Source organism: Phallusia mammillata, chromosome 8, assembly GCF_965637545.1.
Source record: "Phallusia mammillata chromosome 8, kaPhaMamm4.hap1.1, whole genome shotgun sequence".
Lineage (NCBI taxonomy): Eukaryota > Metazoa > Chordata > Ascidiacea > Phlebobranchia > Ascidiidae > Phallusia > Phallusia mammillata.
In genome coordinates, this window is record NC_137259.1 from 10205387 (window position 1) to 10231692 (window position 26306).

Below are 26306 nucleotides of genomic sequence, written 5' to 3' on the forward strand. Positions count from 1 at the left end.
TTTTGGGCAGAATTTGGTTCGCATCAAAAAAGGTTGGGAACCACTGGCATAGAATGACCGTCTGTGAATTGCAACCTGCATGCCGATCAGTGTTAACTGTTTATGAGCTCTGAAGTTCGTCGTTATATATATTGTGACGCTTGTGGCGCCTGCCTTTTTTCAGTGTTTGCACACAATAGGCGTACAAAACGTCTTACGCCTATACCCATCAACTAATTGGCAAATGAGTTTTATTTACGTCACGGCCGCCAGTACATGTATTTTAATATACATGTTCACGGCCACAGGTTGTGCACTGCCCTAGTAGAATACATGTGGGTAGCACGCAATAATTTTAGAATGACGTGTAATAAAAACTATGACTAGTAGTAGTACTGCTAGTTTATGAAGGTTTTCTTCGACTCAACACACACCACTATTAAGTGTTATAAGCTAGGCGGCTACAATCCCATGATTCAGCAAACACACTCTTTCCCAACACTACTAACAACGGCACACTCAGGTTAATCACACTGGTGTGCTGGACAAATGCTTGACGGGGGCAAGCGCTGCGCCCAAATTACCGACGTTGGCTAAGTTGCACAACTATTAAAAGCGGTGCCGTAACATTTGGTCCCAGATGTGGCATACTAAGATGAACATAAATTCATAACTGAGATCAGCCTTGAAGCGTCTATGCAGACCAGCGATCACAGCACACTCATATGTAAACCACAGGGCCTGGCGTACTGTGATATATTAAGATAACTAAATGTTTACATGGAAAATCACTGTTACTTTTGCAAGTTTTATTAGTGTACTTGAAATATCGCTTGGGAATACACACTTATACACAAAGCAGCTGTCATCATTATTGGGTGCTTTTGCTGCATTTCCTGTACAGTAGACGGCTAAATTCTAAGAAAAGACAGGTCACTAAAATGATGCAGTCTTTACATTGTGCAATAGGTACCAGGACCAACGAGTAGATGCAGCGTTTGTTCCAGAACAGGAAACTGAAAGGCAGTCCGCAACATGGAATAGCATCGTTTAACAACAAGTGCTTTCTGTTTGCATAACATAATCATTACCGAAAAGCACAGGGGAAGCGTCAAGCTGTATAAATCATACTGAACATTTTTTCGATTTAAAAATGATATACAGCACAACTTTTGATAAGCATAAATTCCATTTACAACTTAAACTGGAGTAATTTTTGGTATGTTTAAAAACGCCAGAGAAACAACGCAATACAAAGAAAACTATTTTGGAAAATTCAGTACAGTGAAGAAATATTTTGTCATCCTAGTGTTCATGCTAAAGACGGCACATAATGACTTAGTGACATGACTTTAAAGAACAAGTTCTCTTAACAGCTGCACTACATGATTGTTACACAACTCTTAGCAGGTAATAGACAAGTTATACATTATGACCAATTAGCCACAAAATCAAACTGTGTAAATTGCTTTTGCTCTTCTTTGGAAAGAGGGCGAGGATTTTCATGAGGCGGGGTAAGTACTGGCTTTTCTGTGGTAAACTCATCATCAAAATTACTAACATCAGTCGCAGATTTCTAAAAAAACAGTCGTGCCATAACTTGAACGACACATTAACAGTAAAATACAACTTACTATTGTCGGTACAAACTCCGGTTTGACTCGCTTTTGTAATAGTTGTTCCCAATTTACTTTCTGGTAAAAAATGGCTCGTAAAATGTCTGATTGCGACATTTTTTATTTATCATAGTCAATTCATTAAATATATTTACCTTGAAAAATGGTTGACGTTTTACATCTTCAGCATCACGTTCACTGGCTCCGAGCCTTCGCTCTGGATTACGTCGAAGCAAACGCCGCATGATTGATATTGCGTCAGTGGAAAGAAATCGCGGATAACGAACCTCATCATTTACAATGGAGTCGAACACTTCCTCCTCGTCATCTCCGGGAAATGGAGACTGATAAAAGTTACATAAATTTATAATCCACCACTCAAATTCACTTTGGAAATAAGTGTAAAAACCAAAAGTTAATTTACCTCACCAACCAGCATCTCGAATATAAGAACTCCAAGCCCCCACCAATCAACAGCTCTTGTGTACGATGTGTCAGTAAGAACTTCAGGTGCTAAAAACTCGGGAGTTCCACAAAACGTACCAGTTCTGTCACCATGACCCATATCTTCACACAAATAAACAGTGTTAATGACCAGAATTTCTGAATTTAACTTGTTTAAATTTCAACTAGAAGGTGGCTTTCTAATATACTTCCATAGTATATATATTCTATATCATATTTACCAATTTACTATACACATATGATTGTTTTGCAAGCAAAAACGAATGGGTCATGCGTGATTGTGCGGATTTACGGTAAATAAATGTTCCGGTTATGTTTAGATTCTAAGGAAATCTGTACTTTTTGCTATTTTTTGCCATTGCATATAAACTACTTAAGCAAGCTTGAGAAAAAATGTATAAATCGTCTACACCGTATCACATTGCAGGTTATAAACGACAAACTCTTTTTTCGCGTCTGGGTGAAAACAAAGCGCGAAACAAAAAAAAGGTTGTCCGCAATTTCACGGTTTCATTTCCGTCAGCGTAATCACTATCTCCATTGTGAACATGGCGCGAAACAAAAACGAAGCTATCGCTGTGCGTATTACCCGGTGTGCATTGAGCTGTAAATCAGTGAATCACTCCCCTGGGAACAGAGTGATATAGTGTTAAACTCCATCAGACGATTTAGCAAATGTCTTAACACTTATTTGGGGCTGTAGGTCTACGGATAACCACTTGTTAGATTTGACCGATATTTTAAATAACAAATGAGTAATCCAATGTTAAATATTTAAGCACATTAGGGCTTGTGTTCCCGGCCTAAAACTAAAACCAATTATTTAGGGGTTTTAGGGGTGAATCCAATGAAAAGTTGGAAAATTCTTTAGAATTGCACCGACCAACACAGCATGAAACTCCTAGATTGTGTACTTTACTCAGTAAAGTCGATTCAAAAAATTTACGTTTTGGGGGCCTGTGGGTGAACGGCTGGGTCATTCAGAGTCAAACTTCAGGAGGATCAAATTCGTATTAATAACTAACATCTGTCCAAGTTTGAATAAATTTAAAGCACTCTTTCTTGACCAAACGAGCGTTAAAAAATATGTTTTGGGGGCCTGTGGGTGAACGGCTGGGTCATTCAGGGTCAAACTTCAGGAGGATCAAATTCTGATTAATAACTAAGATCTGTCCAAATTTGAAGCACTCAAACAATATGTGTCCCCTTCAGGGAAGGGGACCCATAATAATCATTGACAAAGCAAGACCGAGCACGCTCAGTGCATTGTGACGACACAAACATTCCCAATTTCACGCTAGTTTTGTAGCTTTCCAAGGTCTCTTACGTCACCAACGGCATACTAAGCTGTACAGAAGCAAGCGTTTTTCTACCATCTCGGAAGCATTAAAAACAGTCATTCTTGTTCTCGGATACCCTTTTGAACACTAGTATCGTATGTTAGCAGGCCATGAACATGCAAATTTAATGCTCGGGTCAGTTTGTGGAACTGCTCGGCTGAGCATGGGTTTTAAAAAAACAGCGATGCTCAATATCGAAACTTCTGTCTGAGCAGGGCCCATTCCCAGTTAATATTGTATCATCATAGAATGCAGATTTTGCACAGCGGCAAATGTCATTTTATCTCGGAAAGACCTGCACACTTACCTTCCTTACACAGTCCAAAGTCTGCGATTTTTAAATAGCCATCTTTATCCAACAGAAGATTGTCTAGTTTCAGATCACGATAAACAATTTTGTTTTGGTGAAGGTATTGCAGACCCAAAACAACACAACCAGTATAAAACCTTTTTGAACATGTTGTAAAATACAGTTAAACAGCTCAGACATTAAATGTACAAAATCTTCTTACACTGTGCGTGATTCACTGAAAACATCGGTGTGTATATGAAGCATAAGATCTCCACCACTAGCATATTCAGTGACAAAGCACACATGCTCTTGTGTTTGAAAGCATGCATACAAGTTGACAAGAAAAGGATGACGGACACGTGTGGCACACTCAAATATACGACGTTCCACCATTAAACTGTACAACAAAAATTATCCAGCACTTACCACACATTTTATCACAATTTCTTGAAAGTATAAAATTTTAATGTTTTTGACTTACTGACAATTTTACCAACTATTCCTTATAAGTTAGTTTCTGTATATACCTGTCAATTTCATCTCTTGCAATTATATCTCCTTTTTTAAGAGCTTTAACCGCATACATTTTGTTAGTTTTTTTGTGTTGTGCAAGAAGAACTTTGCCAAAATGCCCTCTTCCCAACACAGCTATTGGCCGAAAATGGCTCATTGTGATGCTAGATCCACTAAAACAAATAACAGAGTTGAATATGAACAAGGGTGATTTTTCGTGTACAATTGGTTAACACTGTTAGAGGACAACAATGTAGTGTCACTGGATAAAAGTAAGCAACAATTTTACTAACCTAGTAAAAATAGTTTTATTTTAAAGTAGAAAACTTCTCAATGACCTGTTGAAACCTTTATGCTATTACTACACCATTTGCCCAAAAGTTAAAATTTCAAACATCAAGAAGCGAGTGAATGCTCTTTTTTACCAATTCCCTAACTGTGACCTATCATTAGTATACATTTCCCAGTTTTAAAAAGTTAGGTAGAAGTGTCATCCAAAGTCCCCTGCACAAATGTTGAGACCTAGCTTAGAGAAGAACATTGGGCTTTCTGATAAATTGTACTAAGCCCAATGATTTTGTTCTGAATTAATTCACCAAAACAACCTTGAAAAATCATTTCCCTGAGTTGGTGTAGATGTTCTTTTTGCTGGTTTGGGAGGTGAGGAAGGCTGATTCCACTGAAGAAAACTGGATTTATTTTGGCGTGGTGCAGCAACTGGCTGATTGGTATCTGACATACTAGCTTCTTTGAATGCTGGTAGTATTTCCTAGACAGAAATTTATTCATTATTTCATATGCTACTTCATTTTTTTTTATTGAAAATCACATTGAGGTTTGGAACAGATGAAGGTTGAACAGCTTGCTTGTATGAAGATCGTGATGTGGAGATGCTTGACCTGACAACAATTAATATAAATGCAAACCTAAAAATTGTCCATACAGTATAAAACAGTATCACACTTGTCACTGTGCAGGTCATCTGATAATGATTTCCGCTGCTTGTTGGTTCCTGGAACATTCCAAGTTGGTTGCCGGGATATATTACTCTGATTGTTGGTTGCAAATGCTGATTCTTTGCTAGATCTTCTCTCTTTGGATGCACTAAATGCACTTTCTTCAAAATCTAACTTTTGCTTTGCAGGTTCAACTGAAGACCTACAATTTTACTTCCATTTCAGATTGCTTTGTTGTGCAATTGCATTGATTCTTAGATCATAATATTTTCCTACAACTTATCACTTGTTTAACAAACCTTTTGCCTGCTTCCTCATCAAGTGAAGATGTGTGTTTAGTTGGTGACATGGAACCAACGATTGTAGATTGTGGACTAAAAGTTGATGGGTCACTACAAGGGGGAATAGCTCGTTTCATTAATCTTCCCCATGTTGCAATGTTAATATTCATTTGCTTTGCACGAAGAAAACTTCTTCCTAACACAAAACAAACAATATCCTGAAAGTTTTTGTTTAAATCAGCTTTTAAAAAAACCCATAGACATACAAAAATAATAAATTTTATTTATTTTGCATATTCCACAGTGTAATATACAGCATGAAAAAAATTATAAAGATGGTTTCTATTAATTTTCAAGTTATATTTACCACAATATTTGAGAGTTTGCGGCATATGCCATTTGCTGTATTTGTTTATTGCTTTATTTTAGGCCTCATAGTGCTAACAGTATTGGTGGGTGCACTGATACAATGCGATCAATTAATGATACGCAATGACAAATTTGTAAAAACTAAAATAAATTATTGTTGAACCCAATCAAACATTTTAAACTAGATAGGTGGCTTTCCTATATATTACCAATTATATATTCTATATCCTAAACAATTTACTATTCCCTCTATTTGACCAACTAACTTGATTGTTTTTGCATGCAAACCAAATGGTTTCTCACACACATGTACAGGTTTTTTTTTAAGGTTTGGTTTGGGTGACCGCTAAGTAGTTTTAAGAGACCGCAAGTGTTTCATTTAAATACCCAAAAAAGCCATATTTGCTTAAACGAATTATTTATTAGGCTACTGGCAGTGCACAATCACAGAACAAATTTTTCAGGTTCTATCTCATGCAACAAAACAGATTCGCAATCCCGTTCCCATCCGCCAGCTTCCATTTCTTCGTTGTTTGCAGATTCCAACGCTTTGAAGATTTATTTCTGATTTCAAAGGTTACTTTAGGACAAACATTAATCTCTAAAGATGCGGTACAAACCTAGGCATTTAAACTACATACAATCAACGCAACATAGAATGAATTATTCGACAAGGCACAGCTTAAATGATTGCGACAGCGACCAAACAGCCTGCCCAACATTGCTGCCAAACATGTTTGCTGCACAATCAAACAAAGTGTGCTTGTTGGCTTCTGCTTGTTATGTTTCCACACGTAAAAACTGATCATTATGCGCCATAAATCAGAAATAAACATTGACGAGTATCGAAGGTGCACTTCTTTTGTGAATAACTCTTTGATTCAGCTGTTAGCTGTACCTCCACTTATTCTTTTTTCTGGACGTGAACTATTGATCGTAGGCTATATTCGTATTATGGACAAGACATAGTGAGAAACAACCATTACTTTTCTACTGTAGTTGCAAGTTCAAATTTTGGGATACCGCTGGAAAAATTTGGGGGACCGTTTCGGTCCCCCAAAATACCTTAAAAAAAACACTGCACATATATGCAGCATTTCAGAACAGTATCTATATGAATTGATTATGTTTAAATTCCAAAGGTCAAGTTAGCAGGGCAGAAAGCATTAACCCGAACTTTTGAAGATTTTGTCCACATATATAATTCTTCAATCATTAAAATTTGCAAAAGTCTTAAAAACCGACTTAGTGATGGGACGGGTACCCGGTACTCAATATCGATGGTATCGAACGATTTCAGTGGTATCGATACTCGTACTCGGTGGAAAAAAGTTCCGGCAGGTTACGTATATTTTTTTCACTATCATATGGAGATGACATTTTTCTGCATGTGTGTGTGCACGCCTGTACCCCGGCCATGGCAGATAAATTAGCCAGTGATATACAACTAAGTACAACACTGTACTTAAGTACTCGATAATTGTAGTTCGTACTCGGTATCGAAGGTATATACATATGGTACTCGTACTCGGTATCGTTACTCGCTTCAAAACCTGGTATCGTCCCATCACTAAAAATACTGCTTTAACCTCGCTATTGTTGACCACGGCCTAGGCCAATTATATTTCTTGGCGAAATTAGAAAGCCAGCTGTGACAAATCTGTCTTAACCAAGTTTGTAGGAACGTAACAGTTCATTAATGCCCTGAAAGTGGTTAAATATGAAATCTTGCACTGAAACGCACAACTTGAGGGTAGTGTTTGCTGTACCCACTATGACAGAAATTAGACATTTCACCACAGTACAAGCAAGCAGTTTCGATAGGTGTGTCATTATTGTTGCTCTGTATGAATATGATTGTTGACTAAGGTGAAATCTTCCCAATCTGCCAATGTTTAAAATTTTGACCACTAGAGGTGTTTTGAGCAACAACCGTTAATGCTAGGGCCGTTAACAACCCTGCCATGGCGCAAAAACGTCCACCAAGCAACCCACCAACCAGTAACATACAACTGGTTGCCCATGTAACACTATCGCGCCACAGAATTCTTTCGTTTGTGGTGCCCAGTAACATAGGTTTTACACTTTGGGGGCTTGTGGGGTAAATGTTGGGGCTACAGGGTTGAACACAACAATCAACACCTATAAATGTCATACTCTACAAGCTATCCAAATTTCAGCCAATTCCGACATTGTTTACAAACTCACCCATTTTAGGTGGCTAGTGGGATAAATACTGGGTTTATCAACAAAAATGAAGTGGTATGTACATCTACATAACTATATCTACCATCTGTGTAAATTTCATCCAAATCTATTAAACATTTGGTGAAAAAATGAGTCGGACAAACTTTAGGCGGAAAATAACCCATTTTAGGGGGTAGCGGGGTAAATACTGGGGTTGTCAACAAAAACAAAGTGGGATGCACATCTACATAACAAAATCTACCATCTGTGTAAATTTCATCCAAATTCATCAAACATTTGATGGAAAAACGAGTCGGACAAACTTTGGGAAGAAAAAAACAAAAAGAAAACAAAAAGAAAACAAAAGAAAAAAAACAAAAAGAAATGTGAGTAAAATCAATATTCAGGGAAGGGGACCCATAATAATTTCTGATGTTATTTAAATAAATTTCACAGTTATTTAAATAAACAATGAGACTGGGATAGGGTTGCAAACTACATTTAATGATAGGAAGTAAGTTTACTATCGTTGAAAAACATACAACCACATTAACTACTTAATAAAGACGACAGAGTAGCAATACCAACAATATATGGTAAAAATATCTGCCACCCTTCACAGTTTGATACAACTAACCATGAAGCAGCGCCCATTGCGACGAGAATTGAGTGTCTAGCTAACCATAAATATTTGTGGGTGAAGGAGTGAAAAATTGGTGAATCCAGATGCAAGTCGCCAAATAATTTAAAATATTTACAAAGTATGAACCAATGAAGTAGGAGAGTCCTGGATCATGTGCATAGGTAAGTACAGTTGCTTTAAAAATTTCACATTTTGGGGCCAGTGTGTGAGCTGCTGGGTCATCTGGAGTCAAATGTTGCGGTGATTTTTAGATTCTTAAGGACAAATTTTTAAAAAGCATTAACCCAACAATACAAAAATTTTGTTCGTATTCTTTTTGCACTATTATTGTCATATAATTACAAACACATTCAAAAAAACGAAACAAATACTTTAATCTAATCTCTTGCTTTGACCCAGATGTTGTCATCCAAGGTAGGTTTTTTAACACACTTTTTTCTAGAAAGCTGTAACAGTCGTGTTACAGACACTTTAAATTAAAAAGCAATTTGCTACAAGTGTACACATAACAAATTGTTTTTCATTTAACTTTGTTTCGCATTACCATTGACCTGTAGTAACCTCTCAGGGTGCACACGCCAAAAGACTGTTTGACCTATTGACACCGTTTTCAATAGTACGCCGTCCTTACTGTTCAACAACACCGTTTAACCTAATTTATACATGCCATGAGTATTGATTCCTAAATTGATTGCAAAAAAACGCTAGGTTATGATGAAAGAAAGTTCTGAACTGTGTTAGTAATACCTACTAGTTGACCTTAAGTAGCCCGTGGTCATGCGTCGGCGGCCGACCTGACAACGAGCATTTAAAAAAACATTTATCTTGCAAAAATGTCAAGTTTATTTTTTTATCTTTATTTTGATTAACAAGTTTTGCTTGACATATACGAAACCGAAGCACGCTTATTAGGTTTAAATCACGTCATAGGTGTGAAACCTTTGCCAAAACTGAAAATGTGAGTGATAACTTTACAAAATGAAACAGCATTGCTGTGCAAAACAGCTGATTTCTGATCACCAAAACGACGTCTCGTAAAATGTCTGTCCGACGTCAAGCTGAGCCCTCCTGCTATCGTAAACCATTGAGTTACTCTCTTGGGACTTCTGCCTACAGTGTCTTTCCTGACCAAACGAGCGTTAGACACATTTACGTTTCGGGGGTGAACCGCTGGGTAATTCGGGGTCAAACTTCTGGAGGATCAAGTTTGGATCAATAACTAACATATGTCCAAATTTGAATAATTTTGAAGCACTCTTTCTTTACCAAACGAGCGTTACAAACCAGCGTTAAAAATTTTACGTTTCGGGGGCCTGTGGGTGAACCGCTGGATCAAACAGGGTCAAAATTCACATGGCCATCTTTAGACCAATATCTATAATGTGTGTACATTTGAAAAAGTTTGAACCATTGTTTCTTGACCAAAACGTGGGAACAAATCGGCGTTAGAAAGAAAAAAAGAAAAAAAAATACGGACAAAAACAATATGTGTCAAATGTATTTTACAGGAACATAATCTCATAATTTACACTTAGTAATAAGGCAAAGCAGAAAAAAAATACGCAGCATATCTTTAATAATTTTCCCTATCACTTATTTGTGTCAAAGGCCTGTTTTTTTAGTGAAAACTTCTGCTAAAGAAATACAAAACAGTACAGACACTCAGTGTTTTTTTAAGGTGTTTTGGGGGACCGAAACGGTCACCCAAATTTCTCCAGCGGTTTCCCAAAATTTGGAAATGGCTATTTTTTGGTATTTCAATGAAACACTTGCGGTCTCTTAAAACTACTTAGCGGTCACCCAAACCAAACCTTAAAAAAACAACCTGCAGACACTAACAAATTAAGTAGCCATGTTGTGGCAATAATAAAAAAACATTGCTACCATTGTGATTTAAGTCAGCAGTAAAGCTGTCCAAGGCCAATTAGTCTTAACATGGTGCAACCATACCATTTGCACCCATTTTCAAAAAAAAATTATGTTGATTAAATTGGCCCAAAACATTCCGTACTGCTGGGTGATAACAAGGAGTTGTTATCTCACAGCCAAGTGCTTTAGTTCTTTTGCATAGGCTTATCAGGTTGTCAATTGCAACATAGCAAGGGTTTAAATCAGTGGTTCTCAAACTCGGTTTTCGGGGCCGCATGCGGCTCCAAACTACTTATTTTGCGGCTCGCACCAGACCTCAGAAAACCACCAAACATTACTATTTTAGCTTTCAAAGTCATAATGTTTAGTGATTCTCTCAAGGTTTCGTTGTTTTGCGGCTCCCTACACACTTAAAAAACTACCATTTGACCCCGACAATAAAAAAGTTTGAGAACCACTGGTTTAAATCAACGGTTCCCAACCTTTCTTGTGCTGTGACCCCTTGAGAACATTTGCCAAATTGCGGCGACCCCAAGAATATAATTAGTAGGCTCTAAATTAAAACTAGAAGGGTGGCTTAGCACATATTGCCCTTGCATATACACTATAACCTATTTTAAAACATTGATATATTTCCTATGCTTATTTTATATTGGGTCCCATACCATCCACTGTCTTTTATAACCTTAGTTGTTTCTGCAAGCAGAAACTCATGGGTCCCCACACATGCAAGGTTGTAGATCAGGGGCGGGCAACTTCTCCAGTCGGCGGGCCTGATATGGGAAAATGAAGTACTTGGCGGGCCGGATTCCTGAATCGATACATTAATCGCCTATTTATCCAGTGATTTAAAACGGATTTTTGACCACCTAAACCAAATACAATCAAGAACGTCACAATTACAGTACAGTCCAAACAATCTAACTGATATAACATAAAATTATTCACCACAGCAAATTTAATGCATACACCACGGACTTGGATACTGCTGAAACACTAACTAGGCTACATGTGTGGAAACAAAGGAAACCATGAAAGCAGGCCACACACAAGGTCGGCAGTTATGTCGTAACAATGGATGTATGGTGCAATGGTAACAACGGCGGGAAAGTTTTTTGCTATTGGGGAGCGTTACTGTCCGTTACAACTATAATTTGACATAGTAAGCAAGTAGTGGGGGATTGCGGCAGACTGTGGTCACGGGCCACATTATCATGTAAGACCAGAAACTGTCTGCGGGCCGCTCAAAATCCCGTCGCGGGCCGTACGTTGCCCGCCCCTGTTGTAGATAATGCATTCAAGAGATAACCATGTGAAAGTTTAGTGTTGTAAGGTAAAACGCAGTGATCGGGACTGGGTTTAAATATTAATGCTATGTAGAGAACAAGCTATATAAATTTAGATTCACCCCAGGTATTGTTTGAAGTATGTCCTATTTAACGTTCTTTTTCAAAGAAACGAAGGAGTAAGAAGTGCCATAATGGGGTAAAACAAAAAATGAATAGCAAATTCTACAAGCTGTCCAATTTTCATTCAATTCGAACATTGTGAAGAGGGTTACACATTTTAGAGATTAGTTGATTAAGTTGTGGTGCTACAGGGCAAAACAAACATTTGAGGACTTAGTATGTTTAATAAACTTTGCAAATTTCATATAATTATGACGTTCTTAAAAGTTCATTTATTTTTTAGGCCTAGTTAAGTAAATGTTGGGGCTACAAGGTAAAACACATCAATTGAAACCTACAAATAGCATAGTCCACATACTACCCAAATTTTATCCAATCCCGACACTGTTTAAAAAACTGACCCATTTTAGGGGGCTAGTAGGGTAACTAATGGGGTCCGACACACAAACTAAAAAAATATGAAACCTCAATGACTCAATCAATAGTATTGCACAATTTCAGCCCAATCCGCCAATGTTTAAAATTTCGACCACTAGCGGTGTTTTGAGCAACAACCGTTAATGTTTCTTATGTCATAGGGCTGTTAACAACCCCTAACTGCCATGGCACAAAAATGTTCACCAACCAATCCACAAAGTCACAAACGAGTAACATACAACTCCTTTCCCTTGTAACACTATTGAGCAACAGAAATCTTTCGTTTGTGGTGCCCAGTAACATACAAATACGTTTTACACTTTGGGGGCTTGTGAGGTAAATGTTGGGGCTACAGGGTTGAACACACCAATCGACATCTATAAATGGCATACTCTATAAGCTATCCAAATTTCAGCCAATTCTGACACTGTTTATAAACTCACCCATTTTAGGGGGTAGCGGGGCAAATACTAGGGTTATTAACAAAAACAAAGTGGGATGCACATCTACATAACAAAATCTACCATCTGTGTAAATTTCATCCAAATCCATCAAACATTTGATGGAAAAACGAGTCGGACAAACTTTGGGAAGAAAATAACCCATTTTAGGGGGCTAGCAGGGAAAATACTGGGGTTATCAACAAAAACAAAGTGGGATGCACATCTACATAACTATATCTACCATCTGTGTAAATTTCATCCAAATCCATCTAACATTTGATGGAAAAACGAGTCGGACAAACTGTGGGAAGAAAATAACCCATTTTAGGGGCTAGCGAGGTAAATACTGGGGTTATCAACAAAAACAAAGTGGGATGCACATCTACATAACTATATCTACCATCTGTGTAAATTTCAGCCAAATCCATCAAACATTTAATGGAAAAACGAGTCAGACAATCTTTGGGTAGAAGAAAAAAAACAAACATTTTTTTGAGTAAAATCAATATGTGTCCCCTTCAGGGAAGGGGACCCATAATTAACTGTATTCTCTCTCAACAATAAAGTGATCCATGAGTTTATTTTATTGGGGCTAGTGGTCCATGGCCTAAAACGAGTTAGGAACCATGGCTTAGGCCAGTGCTCTTTAACCTTTTTTGGTTTGGTGAACCCTTAAAGTTGTTGTGACAAACTCATGCACCCTGTTTACTTAAAAGGTAAACTGAGGTAAAAAGCGACATGAAAAATCATTATGCATATCATCATGTCAATTAAACCAAGCGGAGCTGTCGAAGTTTTAAACACTGTCGGTGAGACTTTTGAAGTCAATCCACCAACTGCGCAAAAATCCGCACTCTTTTTTAATGCCAATCCGGACTCTGCACAAAATGTCTTTTGATGTAGATATGCGTCAACTAGTGATGGGACAATACCAGGTTTTGAAGCGAGTACCGATACCGAGTACGAGTACCACATGTATATACCTTCGATACCGAGTACCGAGTACGATTACCGAGTACTTAAGTACAGTGTTGTACTTAGTTGCATATCACCTGCTAATTTATCTGCCATGGCCGGCGTACAGGCGTGCACACACACATGCAGAAAAAAGTAATCTCCATACGATAGCGAAAAAAATACCTAACCTGGCGGAACTTTTTCCCAAATTTGTGCTGTCCGAAGCATATATTGGCACAAAGTTTTCAGTGTTCTTATAGTGTAAATCGGCCTTCGGTACTCGCACGTTGGTATCGAAAACTGAGACAAAATATTTCGATACCGAGTACGAGTATCGATACCACTGAAATCGTTCGATACCATCGATACCGAGTACCGAGTACCGGGTACCCGTCCCATCACTAGCGTCAACCCTCTGAAAGTGTTAGACATCAAGATTTAAAAAAATATATTTACCTAGAAACCTACATCTTTTTTTTAATATCCGGAAAGTCAAAGTCGAATATTAATGGTTCATTAAAAGTTTGTGATGCACCCTTGTATACTTTTTCGTACTGGTGCACCCCATGTATATTTTGGTGTACTCTATGGTGCACCGTGCACACCGGTTGAAAAGCACTGGCTTCGGTGACCCCAGGCAAATTGGCCACGAGTTGGGAATCGCTGGTTTAAATGAAGAGTTTATTGTGCTAAAAATGTAAAACTGATGTTCCGCAAATGCAAATGTGCATTTGTGACGTTGTGCAACTTAACATGAGGATCACCATTTCAAAAATGTTCTTTAGAAGTTGTTGCCATTTTATTTTTCAAGTTAAATGACAATTCTGTATTTGGGTTACAGGACAATTCTGCTTATCTCGTAGCTGCAGCTTTGGTGAGTAAGTTTTCGCTAAACTCAATTATTTGTTTTGTCAATTAGAGAATGGGTAACATAAGAGCTGATGCCGTTTGCCTTAAAGCCCTTGAGCTGTAGAAATTCCAAAAGTTGCAATTTGGACTGGGTTTGGTATTGTACTTTCGGGCTTGTATACGATTCTCGAAAAGGCACTTTTCAGCTTAACATGATCCTTTAAATTAGAAAACAGAAGGCAACAAAACAATTATTAATAGTTTGACGTAGAAATTAAGCAATTCCTGTGCGGAAGAGCACATTTGAAGAATATTTCCCAAATCAGAACAATTGACGCCATAGAGCGCCATTAGGGAAATTCCCAAACAAATGTGGACCCCCACCCATCCCTCCTTAAAATTTCTGGATGAGCCCCAGGGCACTGGGCAACACATTTTAAACAACTAAGAAAACCCTAAAACAACTGTTCAAATTTTGGTGAGGGTTAGCTTGTTAAGGTTTGTATAAGCAAGAGTTATGTGATAAACAAAATTACATTGGTAAAAAAATTACTACAGACAAAAACAATATGTGTCCCCTTCAAATAAGGAAACCTATAAAAAGAATAAAGCCAATATGGGTGCAGTGTATCCACTATCATACCTTTATTTCGAAATATTTTTTTCTGGCGCTGCAACCTCGGACGGCGCTCTATTTTCGGATTGCTGAAGGTGACCTGCAATATAAAAAATAAGTTTTGGTAATATAATTTTTTGAACCACATTTTTTTACTATCATAAGCACATAGAACTAGACAGGTAGCTTTCGCACACATTGCTAATGCAAATACACTATGGTCTATTTTAAAACTATTTTGTCTCATATAAATGTACATATATATTCCCCACAAGAGAAACTGAAACTCTATCAACCGAGCTAAACAGGCTCAGCAGGAAACCCATCAAAAGTCGAATCACAAGCACCATAAAATGCAGGCATTGATGCTTGTGTTTTGACTTTCTGCAGCTTCCCCACTGAGCCTGTCTAGCTCAGTTGGTAGAGCGTGAGTCCCGGAAAGACCCCTGTCGTGGGTTCGGTTTCCACCGCAGACCAGATTTTTCTAGCCTACGCCATGCTGGTGAATGCTTGGTGACCAGCTGATTCATTATCACGCATTTAATGGGCCTGGCATACTGTGATTTGTATATGAGTGTGCCATGATCGCTGGTCTGCAATAGTTTCAAACTATTACTGACACTAACAAATTGGGAAGCTATTTTGTGGCAAAGGTATAAGATATTGCTGGCAACATTGTTTAATATTATGTATATGTTGACCGGTAGCACCCTCCTGCCATGATTTGATGTTTTGGTAGCACACAGTTAATCCACCAAGTTCAACGAGGCAGAAAAAAAATATATTATGCCCTTCAGAAAGGATCTAGCCTAAACTGGTTAAAAGTGGTCACCAAAAACATAGTCCAATAAAATAAGTTTCTTGATGCCTGTATTGTACGTTTACCATGTATCAAACCTTATAGTTTATTCAAATAAAGTTACCCCCCCAAGGAACAGATAATGCAATGACCTCAACACAAATTAACAACCAAATAAACTTAAACTTATCTAAGAACTATGTTTTTTGCAATTGTACCTCTGCAAACAGGATTCCCTTTGGTTCAAGCTGTAATGCCATTCCATGGCGTTTGTTATCCAGGAAATCTTCCAATCTCAAAAATTTTATAGCTGACATAGCTCTCCAGTCCTTCCAGTAAACTTCAATCTCAAGTTCTCTCGACTGCAAATTTACATTTTTAGGTTGAAATTGATCAGCAGTTAATTAACAACTTTGAAATTTTTGTAATTCATTATTTGGGTTGGTGTGCCTTTAAATGGTTCCAACAAAGTTCTGCTTTGTAAAATCCAACAGCTAAAGAAGTGTTTTTAATAGAAAATATGGAATTTCTAAATCATTGTGTGACAAAGGGGTATGTAATAGAAACATAAAAAAACACTTGAAACCAAAATGAATATCAAAAATGTTGACAAGGAAAAAGGGTTGTTTGTAAAGTTACTTTTCAAATTTTAACCTAACATTCATTTTCAAGTTCTAATTGTTAAAACTAATAAGTCAGTGTATGAACTTTTTAACCCTTGTTATTGACTAGAATAGTGACTTTCAAATATTTTAACATTAAAGTAAATTTTGTCCTTTTTAATGAATTGTTACATAAAAAATTCTTGCACTTTCAACAGATATACATCTACCTAAATTCAATTGGGTCAGTAACTTTATTGACGTTTAACAACATATTTTTTATTCTAAGTAAAACAAATGAAACATGTGTATGGGAAATGGTAACATTATTAAAAATTTACAGAACATACAGTTTGTGGTGTATGCATTAAATTGTCTGTGGTGAATAATTTTATGTTATATCAGTTAGATTGTTTGGACTGTATTGTATTTGTGATGTTCTTGAATGTATTTGGTTTAGGTGGTCAAAAATCCGTTTTAAATCACTGGATAAATACGCGATTAATGTATCGATTCAGGAATCCGGCCCGCCACGCACTTTATTTTTCCATATCAGGCCCGCCGACTGGAGAAGTTGCCCGCCCCTGGTATACAGTCAAACTTCGATACTATGCCACCCTTTGGGACCGAGATAAAGTGGCATAGTAGCGAGGGTGGCATAATACCGAGAGTTTTTTGTAAAACTTGTGATGTGACAATGTACTGTAATGCCACGTTGTGTTGTACGATTGCAATTTATTACAGTATAAAGCAGGAGTGTCAAACTCGTGGGGTTCGGGGGCCACATTGCAGTTTGGAAATTATGCCGAGGGCCGCATGTGATTTTTAATCTAGTTTTATACACTGAAACGACCTTTTCGCTACGACGGCCGCATTGCAAATCCTTATTTCACCAACAGCCGCCAATTATCTGCTGGTTTTTGTGTTTGAAATTGGTAAAGAAAAACGTTTATATTATATATATATACCATTGACCCCCCCAAAACCCAGATTAATTTCCAACTTCATGCACAGATTGAGCTGCACAATGTAAAGATCAGTTTTAACTGTTTATTACGTCATAATCTATATTGTGACACATTTCATACCTGTTTTTCGCATTGTTTGCACACAACAGGCCTACAAAAGTCAGACGCATATGGCTGCTAGCCTGGTAATACTCTTTTCAGTAACACAAAATCTGTTTAAATGTCTGTTTAAATAATAGGTTTCACTTTGAAAAGTAAGAAAAACTAGAAGGGTGGCTTTCTGATATACTTCCATTTTATATATTCTATACGATATTTACCAATTTACTATACACATCATTTGATCCACACATATGATTGTTTTTGTAAACAAAAACTAATGGGTCCCCAAACGCGTGTTTGTGAGGATTTACGGCAAACAAATGTTGCGGTGACAGATTTTTAAAAACAAATTTTTAGAAAGCATTAACCCAACAATAAAAAAAAATGTTCGTATTCTTTTTGCACTATTATTGTCATATAATTACAAAAACATTAAAAAAGAACGAAACAAATACTTTAATTTAATCTCTTGCTTTGACCCAGATATTGTCGTCCAAGGTCGGGTTTTAAACACATTTTTTTCTAAAAAAGCTGTAACAGTTGTGTTACAGACACTTTAAATCAGGGGTGGGCAACCTTTGTTCCTGTAGGGCCAATTATAAATGTCCAAATTTTATCACGGGCCACACCTGTGTACAACACAAAGTGATTTGGCTTGGTTTCTTACCAAATATGCTTAACTACAAGTATAATTCGTATTTGATTCTAGGCACATTTTGCCAGGTCGCAGAAAACTAGCATCAGGCACATTAATCAGCTCAAAAATATGTAATAATTGGACTCGTTTGCCAGTACTTTCAAAAACCCAGCGTCTCTGCGGGCCGCACAACCCTTAATGAAGGGCCGCAGGTTGCCCGCCCCTGCTTTAAATTAAAAAGCAATTTGCTACAAGTGTACACATAACAAATTGTTTTTTATTTAACTTTGTTTCGCAAAACCATTGACCTGTAGTAACCTCTCAGGGTGCACACGCCAAACGACTGTTTGACCTATTGACACCATTTTCAATAGCACGCCGTCCTTACTGTTCAACAACCCCGTTTAACCTAATTTATACATGCCTTGAGTGTTGATTCCTAAATTTATTGCAAAAAAACGCTACATTATGACGAAAGAAAGTTCTGAACTGTGTTAGTAATACCTACTAGTTGACCTTAAGTAACCCATGGTTACACATTTATCTTGCAAAAATGTCAAGTTTGATTTTTCAACTTTATTTTGATTAACAAGTTTTTCTTGACATATACGAGACCGAAGAATGCTTATTAGGTTTAAATCACGTCATAGGTGTGAAACCTTTGCCAAAACTGAAAATGTGAGTGACAACTTAATAAAATGAAGTAGCATTGCTGTGCAAAACAGCTGATTTCTGTAAAATCGGAAAAAATATTACAAGCGCTGTTGACTGTTTGTGGGCCGCATGCGGCCCTGAGTTTGACAGGCCTGGTATAAAGTACAGTATACAGTATAATTTATTACAAAAAAACGGATAGATCGTGCATAGAACAAACAAGATCTGTTAGTTTTGTCGTGACACAAGCACGGAACAGCGTTTACATAACTCGCTGCAAAGCCGTGAAACCTCTAAACATGACCACGTTTGTTTACTCAACGATTTGCTTTTCATTTTTTCTCTGTTTTATCATGCGCTCAAACCGACAGTTGTCAGAAGGCCCAATTTTCAATCTGAAACCAGACCGTTAATACAGTAATACTGTACTCTCATGTGTCATAGTATCAAGGGTAAGGGGTGGCATAGTAAATTTATTTTCTATTGAATTTAGTTGGTGACGATCAAAAGTGGCATAGTAGCGAGGGTGGCATAATAGCAAGGTGTCATAGTATCGAAGTTTTACTGTAGCATCAAAACTGGAGTATACATTTCCATTTTATATATTGTGTATCCTATTTATTAATTTACTATACACACCATATGATCTACAAACATGATTGTTTTTGAATGCAAAAACAAATAGGTCCCCCCCACACACATGTTTATGCGAATTAGTCATGGTAAAAAGATTTTCAAATTCTTTTTTTAGATTTTATTTGATTTTTTTAGAACGACAAATTCATAGAAAGCATCAACCCAAACTCCAAACGGATTTGTATTCGCTGAACGATTGTTTAATGTTAATAGAACGCAGTCCTTAGTGATTAACAATAACGTTTCTCCCAATTTATATTTAACTTACATATTGCTTCTGGAGTATATGTGTAAAAATTAAATAAGCTATGTTGTGACAAAAAAAACATTCTCAACTGTGTTCTGTGGAACCTACAAGCTAACCATCAGTCAACATAAGGTGGCCAACTTGTCCATGACTGTTTAATGACTTTTTATTGCGTCTTTGGAAAACGTCTAGTTTTTTACCTTCATCATAATTAACAACGTTTGCCTAAAATGTACAAAACCGAAGTATCATTTTAATCACTTCTAAGAAAAAAAAACTATCCCTGCGTCAAGCAGCAATCTCCCGCTATGTAAAAATCGCCGCAATTGTAAATCATTGATTTACTCCCTTGGGCTTTCCAGTGTACACATATTATGGGCTGTAATGGTAACCATTTGGCTTTTAAGCAAAAATCTTGAACACCAAATGGGTAACCAACTGCAAACATTTAAAAAAAAATTTTAGCGCACATTACGGGCTTGCATTTCTGACCTAAGGACTGGACAAACTAAAACCGATTATTTCGAGGTTAAAGGGGTGCAAAATGGGTGAATCCAATTAAAAGTTAGAAAATTGGACTGAAAAAACTAAAACCGATTATTTCGGGGTTAAAGGGGTGCAAAATGGGTAAATCCATTTTAAAAGTACAAAATTATTTAGAATCCCTTACATTGCACCAAACAACAAACCATGAAACTCCTTGATCATTTACTTTAGTCAGTACAGCAGTTTTTTTTAAAATACGTTTTGGGGGTCTGTGGGTGAACCCTTGGGTCATTCGGGGTCAAACTTCAGGAGGATCAAGTATAGATAAATAACTAACATCTGTGTAAATTTGAATAAATTTGAAGCTCTCTACCTTAACCAAACTAGCACTTCAAACCAGCGTTAGGCAGAAAAAAAATATATGGACAAAAACACAGTGTCCTTTTCAGGTATGGGGACCCATAATAAATTTGAAGCACTCTATCTTAACCAAACAAGCACTACAAACCAGCGGTAGACAGAAAAAAATGGACAAAAACAATATGTGCCCCCTTCATGAAAGGGGAACCATAATTAGGTCAGTGTTACTAAAAGTCACAAATGTGTTTTTATGAATGCTGTCAGGAAGACGACATATCCTAACTTTTGTGAGATTGCCCTGCTTTTTGTAAATATTATTGCTTCAGTTTGCGATTGTTGTGTCAGTGAAACCAATTTTGAAGCATAAACTAATGAAAACTAGAAAGGTGGCTTTCTAATATACTTCCATTTTACATATTCTATATCCTATTTACCAATTTACTATACACATCATTTGATCTACACCAGGGGTGGCCAACCGGTTAAAGCCTAAGAGCCATATTTTTTATTGTGTTGCCACAAAGAGCCACATTATACACATACCGTATTTACTCGATTGTAAGCCATACTCGTTTATAAGCCGCCCTCGATTGTAAGCCGCACACTGGAATTTTAAATACGATTGTTTCTTAATACAACTTTCTGTTGTTATCTGGTATGACTATTTGCCCATATCTGCTAGCTACGTTGATAACTGTACCCAACAGAACGTATATCGACGTATAATCTGTACACGCATACATGTTTTGAACCCAAAATAATTTGAAATGTTGGAGTGTAGAAATAATTTTGGTATAAAATTAAAATATAAGCCGCCCTCGATTATAAGCCGCACAAACGGCAGCTAATAAACAATATAAGCCGCGGCTTACAATCGAGTAAATACGGTAAGCATATATGTTAAATGGCTCGTCCCTTCCTCACACACAGAGAACTGAACCAACAATCGCCCAATTCAAACCCAAAACAAACTGCCGATAAAATATAACGTTCGTCATAACCCGAAAAACAGCAGATTGAAGCTTTATTTACTTTGGAAAACGTTTGTTGTAAATATTGCTGTTGCTTTGTGTCTCATTCGCATTGTACGCAACAATGAGCACCCATTCATAGTTTAACAATTGAATGTATGCCGTCATAATCAAGCCATTTGCCACATAAAGTTGCAGTTTTAGGGCAAGGTTTGTGGCCATACCGATAATAAGTTTGTTCAAAAGCAAAATTGTTGAAGCTTTACATAAAATAACCATTTTTGTACCAGATCGTCGCATGCTCACCAAAATATACACAGTGGCCCCAAACTTCGAACATAACGTAAGAGCCGCATAAAACAGGGCAAAGAGCCGCATGCAGCTCGCGAGCCGCGGGTTGGCCACCCCTGATCTACACATATAATAGGTTCTGCAAGCAAAAATGAACAGGTCCCCACACACGCGTTTGTGCAGATTTATGGCAAACAAATGTTCCGGTTATTTTTAGATTCTCAAAGGAAAAACTTTCAAAAGGCATTAACCCAACTTTAAGTTTTGTCCGATTTCTTTTTGCATCATTATTGTCATATAATTACAAAAAAAACAGTAAATAAGAACAGGAAAAATACTTTCAATTTAATCTCATGCTTTGACCTTGATATTGTCGTTCAAGGTCAGTTCTTGAACACAATTTCCAAAACTAAAAATGTGCGTGATAACTTAATAAAACAACATAGCATAGCTGCGCAAAAACAGCTGATTTCTAATCACCGAAACGACTGTCTCGTAAAACGCCTGTCCGGACGTCAAGCTGAGCCCTCCCGCTCTGTATTCACCCACCTTAATCGTAAACCAGTAAACTAGAAGGGTGGCTTAGCACATATTGCCATTGCACATACACTGTGACCTATTTTTTAACACTTATTTACATCCGACACTTATTTTATATTGGGTCCCATATCATCCACTGTCTTTTATAACCTTAGTTGTTTCCGCAAGCAGAAACTCATGGGTCCCCACACATGCAAAGTTGTAAATAATGCATTTCAACAAATTACAATGAGAAAGTTTGGCATTCTATCTTCAAACACAGTGATCGGTACTGTGCTTAAATAAATATGATATATGAAGTAAAGACTATTTAAATGCATTCCATTCATACCTTTTGAATTTTTTATTTATTTTATGACTATCTGGGAAAAGTGTTAAATAGTGAGAAAATAGGCTAAAACACAACAATCAGCTCCTATCAATGGTGAATTGTACATGACTGTAGGAGTCTAGTGGAGTAAATGATAGGTACTACAGAGTTTAATGGAACAACCAACACCTGCAAATGGTACACTCTACAAACTGTCCAAATTTCATTCAATTCAGACATTGTTTAAAAAATTGAACCGTTTTGGGGGGCTAGTGGGGTAAATATTGGGGCAACAGGGTGAAACACAACATTCTACACCTATAAATGGCACACTCTATTAGCTATGTAAATTTCATTCAATTCTGACATTGTTTACAAAATGGACCCATTTTGGGGGGCTAGTGGGGTAAATGTTGGGGCAACAGGGTTGAACATAGCAAACAACAACTATAAATAGCACACTCTATGAGCTGTCCAAATTTCATCTAATTCGGACAATGTTTAAAAATTTACCCTTTTTAGGGGTCTAGAGGGGTAAATATTGGGGTTACAGGGTTAAATAAAACAATTGACACCTATAAATGACAAATTCTGAAAGCATTTCAAATTTCACTAAATTCTGACACTGTTTAGAAAACTCACCCATTTTAGGGGGTCAGTGGGGTAACTGATGGGGTTTAACACCCAAAAGTATAACATATGAAACCACGATGACAAATGTCCTGCAAGTTATGTCATTATCCTGATGAAGGCGTCTTGTATAGGACGTCGAAACGTCGATTGTTTACAATAAAACTGCTGGATGAGCAATACTTGGTCATATGAAACCACGATGACCTAATTAACAGTCATGTAAAATTTTATCCAAATCGAACAATGTTTAAAATTCTAACCACTAGAGGTGTTATTAACAACATTCGTCAACACTTCTGACGTCATAAGGCTGTTAATACCCCTCTGACTGGCATGTGCAAAAACGTCCGCCGAGTAATGCACAAACACAAGTATGATATGTACTGGTGCCTTTATTATACTATTACACTACAGAAATCTTTCGTTTGTGGTGCGCACCAACATACAAAAACATTTTACACTTTGGGGCCTAGCGGGGTAAATACTGGGGTTATCAAGTCAAACAAAGCAAAGGGCACATCTGCATAAATATATCTACCATCTGTAAAAGTTTCATCCAAATTCATCAAAGATTTGATGCCAAAAGTGCATGGACAAACTTCACCGGAGAAAAAAGAAAAAAAAAAGAAAAAAAAAAATCTGAGTGAAATCAAGATGCGTCCCCTTGGGAAGGGGACCCATAATTACTCCCTTGAGATTTGAGACTTCTATCTGACTGACATTGTACACATATTATGGACTGTAAAAGTAACTATTTGGCCGATTAAGGCAAAATTTTAAATACTGAACTAATAACCTACTGCAAACAATTGTTTAATATTTTAGCACATTAGGGCTTGTATTTCTGGGCTAAAACTAAAACTTATTATTTCAGGGTTTACGGGGTGAAAATTGGTGAATCCAATAAAAAGTTACAAAATTCTTTAGAATACCTTACATTGCACCAACCAACAAAGCATGAAACTCTCAGATTATGTACGTTAGTCAGTACAGCCGTTTCAAAAAATTTTCGTTTTGGGGCCCTGAGGGTGAACCGCTGGGTCATTCGGGGTCAAACTTCATAAGGATCAAATCTGGATTAATAACTAACATCTGTGCAATTTTCATAAATTTGAAGCACTCTTTTTTGACCAAACGCGTCTCACAAACCAGCGTTAGGACAGAAAAAAGAAAGGGGACCCATAATTATTATGAAACAATAGGCAGCACATATGCCTGAACTAACTGTTAGACATTTTTTTACTTTGAAATCTTTTACTTTGAAATGCTTATTTCGATGAAATTGATACTTGCCCAACTGCAAGATGGGGGGATTACCGCTTCCTTTTGCTATGTTGGTAACCGCACAATGTTAAATATTTACAAAATGTAAAGAGGTAAAAATTCTGGTTCTATAAAAAAAATGACTTGGGTGGAAAGAGTGAACATGGCTTCAGTGAAATGCAGTACATCATTTGATGAGTTTATGTTGTGTTTTAATAAAAGAAAAACAACAAGCAACCATATACTGCAAGAGTTTGCTATTGTTGGAAAATATAGGGCCACCATATAACTGTAAATCTCGGCAAAGCAGCAAGACGAATCAATGAAAATAGTTAATTTTGAAACAGCGGGCAGTATCTGGTTGAATACACGTTTATGCCTTAACCAGGGATCTCTAACGGGCCGATCTTAACTTACTCATCACTCTTGAGGCCCTGGATGTGGTGCCTACTGTAGAGCACAAAGGTCTACTATTTTTACACATAACTTCTCAGTCACGTACTTTAGCAATCATAGCTGTTAAAATTTTCATGACTAAGAGCTGTATATACGAAATTGTTCACCCTTTTTTTGTGTTGTTCACTCACCTAATCCAAATACAACACTGCCCTGCAGCCAACCCTATGTTGATTGTTTTGATTTGTTTAAAAGAAAACTTATCTAATTTTTAACATCAGTATCAGGACATTGCTGAAATGATTTTGCCAAAGACACTGGTTAGAAAACACAGTTGAAACACTGTTAGTGAGATATTTACCCGCTCAACGTCAACAAGAAATTGTTGATTCCAACATTGTGATCCAATAGTTTTCCAGGAAGTTTGCCCAATAACAATGTTGTCAAGCTTAAGTACCGCTGAAACTTCGTCTAGAATTTAACACATTATTCTCTCAGTGTGAAATCAACATTAAGTTTAAGATAAATGCCCACTTGCAAGATCATCAGGTTTTACTGTATATTTGTTGGCCCCTTTTCCATGAAAGCTTTTACTTGCTCCTCTGATCCATGTTGTCCGATTTTCTGGACTAGCAGTTGGTAGTTGCACTAAATTGTTTCTTGAACGACCAGGGACATTTTCAAGCAAATCTTGACATCCCAATAACCTAACATCCAGCTTTCCTGATGAACAAAAGAGAAACATATGAAATACATCTTAGATTTTCTTCTTAGGGAAAATAAAACTTTTAAAACCACTGTAAAAACAAACAGTCATAAACAATGAATAACAGTATGCCAGGCCCATTGAAGGCGCCATACCGAATCAGACGGTCATCAAGCACTCACCACCATATGACCAGGCGTAGGCTAGAAAAATCTAGCCTGTGGTGATATTAGAACCCACGACAAGAGTCTTTCCGGGATTCATGATCTACCAACTGAGCTACACAGGCTCAGTAGAGAATCCGCTGAAAGTCGAATCACAAGCACCATTGCCTGCCTTGTATGCTGTACATGTCAGCTTTGTAGTAGGAGATCGCCAGATTGACCAGTATCAGTTAAGATGAACATAAATTCATAACTGGGACCAGCCCTGAAGCGTCTATGCCAGGGGTTCTCAACATGTGGTACCGTACCATTAGTGGTATGCGAAGGTTTTTTAGGTGGT

At 37.2% G+C, this 26306-nt stretch overlaps 1 protein-coding gene across 2 annotated transcripts in view; it reads right to left on the reverse strand.

The window, feature by feature from the left end:
* Positions 1–773: 773 nt before the first annotated feature.
* LOC145205334 (serine/threonine-protein kinase N2-like) overlaps positions 774–26306 on the reverse strand; it is a 53537-nt gene continuing 28004 nt past the window's right edge. The window contains exons 7-21 of one of the 2 annotated variants that reach the window (XM_080078025.1): positions 25631–25819; positions 25458–25567; positions 16219–16362; positions 15229–15301; positions 5461–5638; positions 5169–5363; positions 5035–5104; positions 4811–4974; positions 4220–4378; positions 3913–4089; positions 3708–3847; positions 2020–2162; positions 1751–1939; positions 1614–1673; positions 774–1555 (exon numbers count right to left, since the gene is read on the reverse strand). In XM_080078025.1, coding sequence (XP_079934151.1) covers positions 1409–1555; positions 1614–1673; positions 1751–1939; positions 2020–2162; positions 3708–3847; positions 3913–4089; positions 4220–4378; positions 4811–4974; positions 5035–5104; positions 5169–5363; positions 5461–5638; positions 15229–15301; positions 16219–16362; positions 25458–25567; positions 25631–25819 — 2138 coding nt within the window. In that variant the 3' untranslated portion in view covers positions 774–1408. The remainder of the gene's footprint in view (positions 1556–1613; positions 1674–1750; positions 1940–2019; positions 2163–3707; positions 3848–3912; positions 4090–4219; positions 4379–4810; positions 4975–5034; positions 5105–5168; positions 5364–5460; positions 5639–15228; positions 15302–16218; positions 16363–25457; positions 25568–25630; positions 25820–26306) is intronic. The other variant, XM_080078026.1, reaches the window with a different exon arrangement.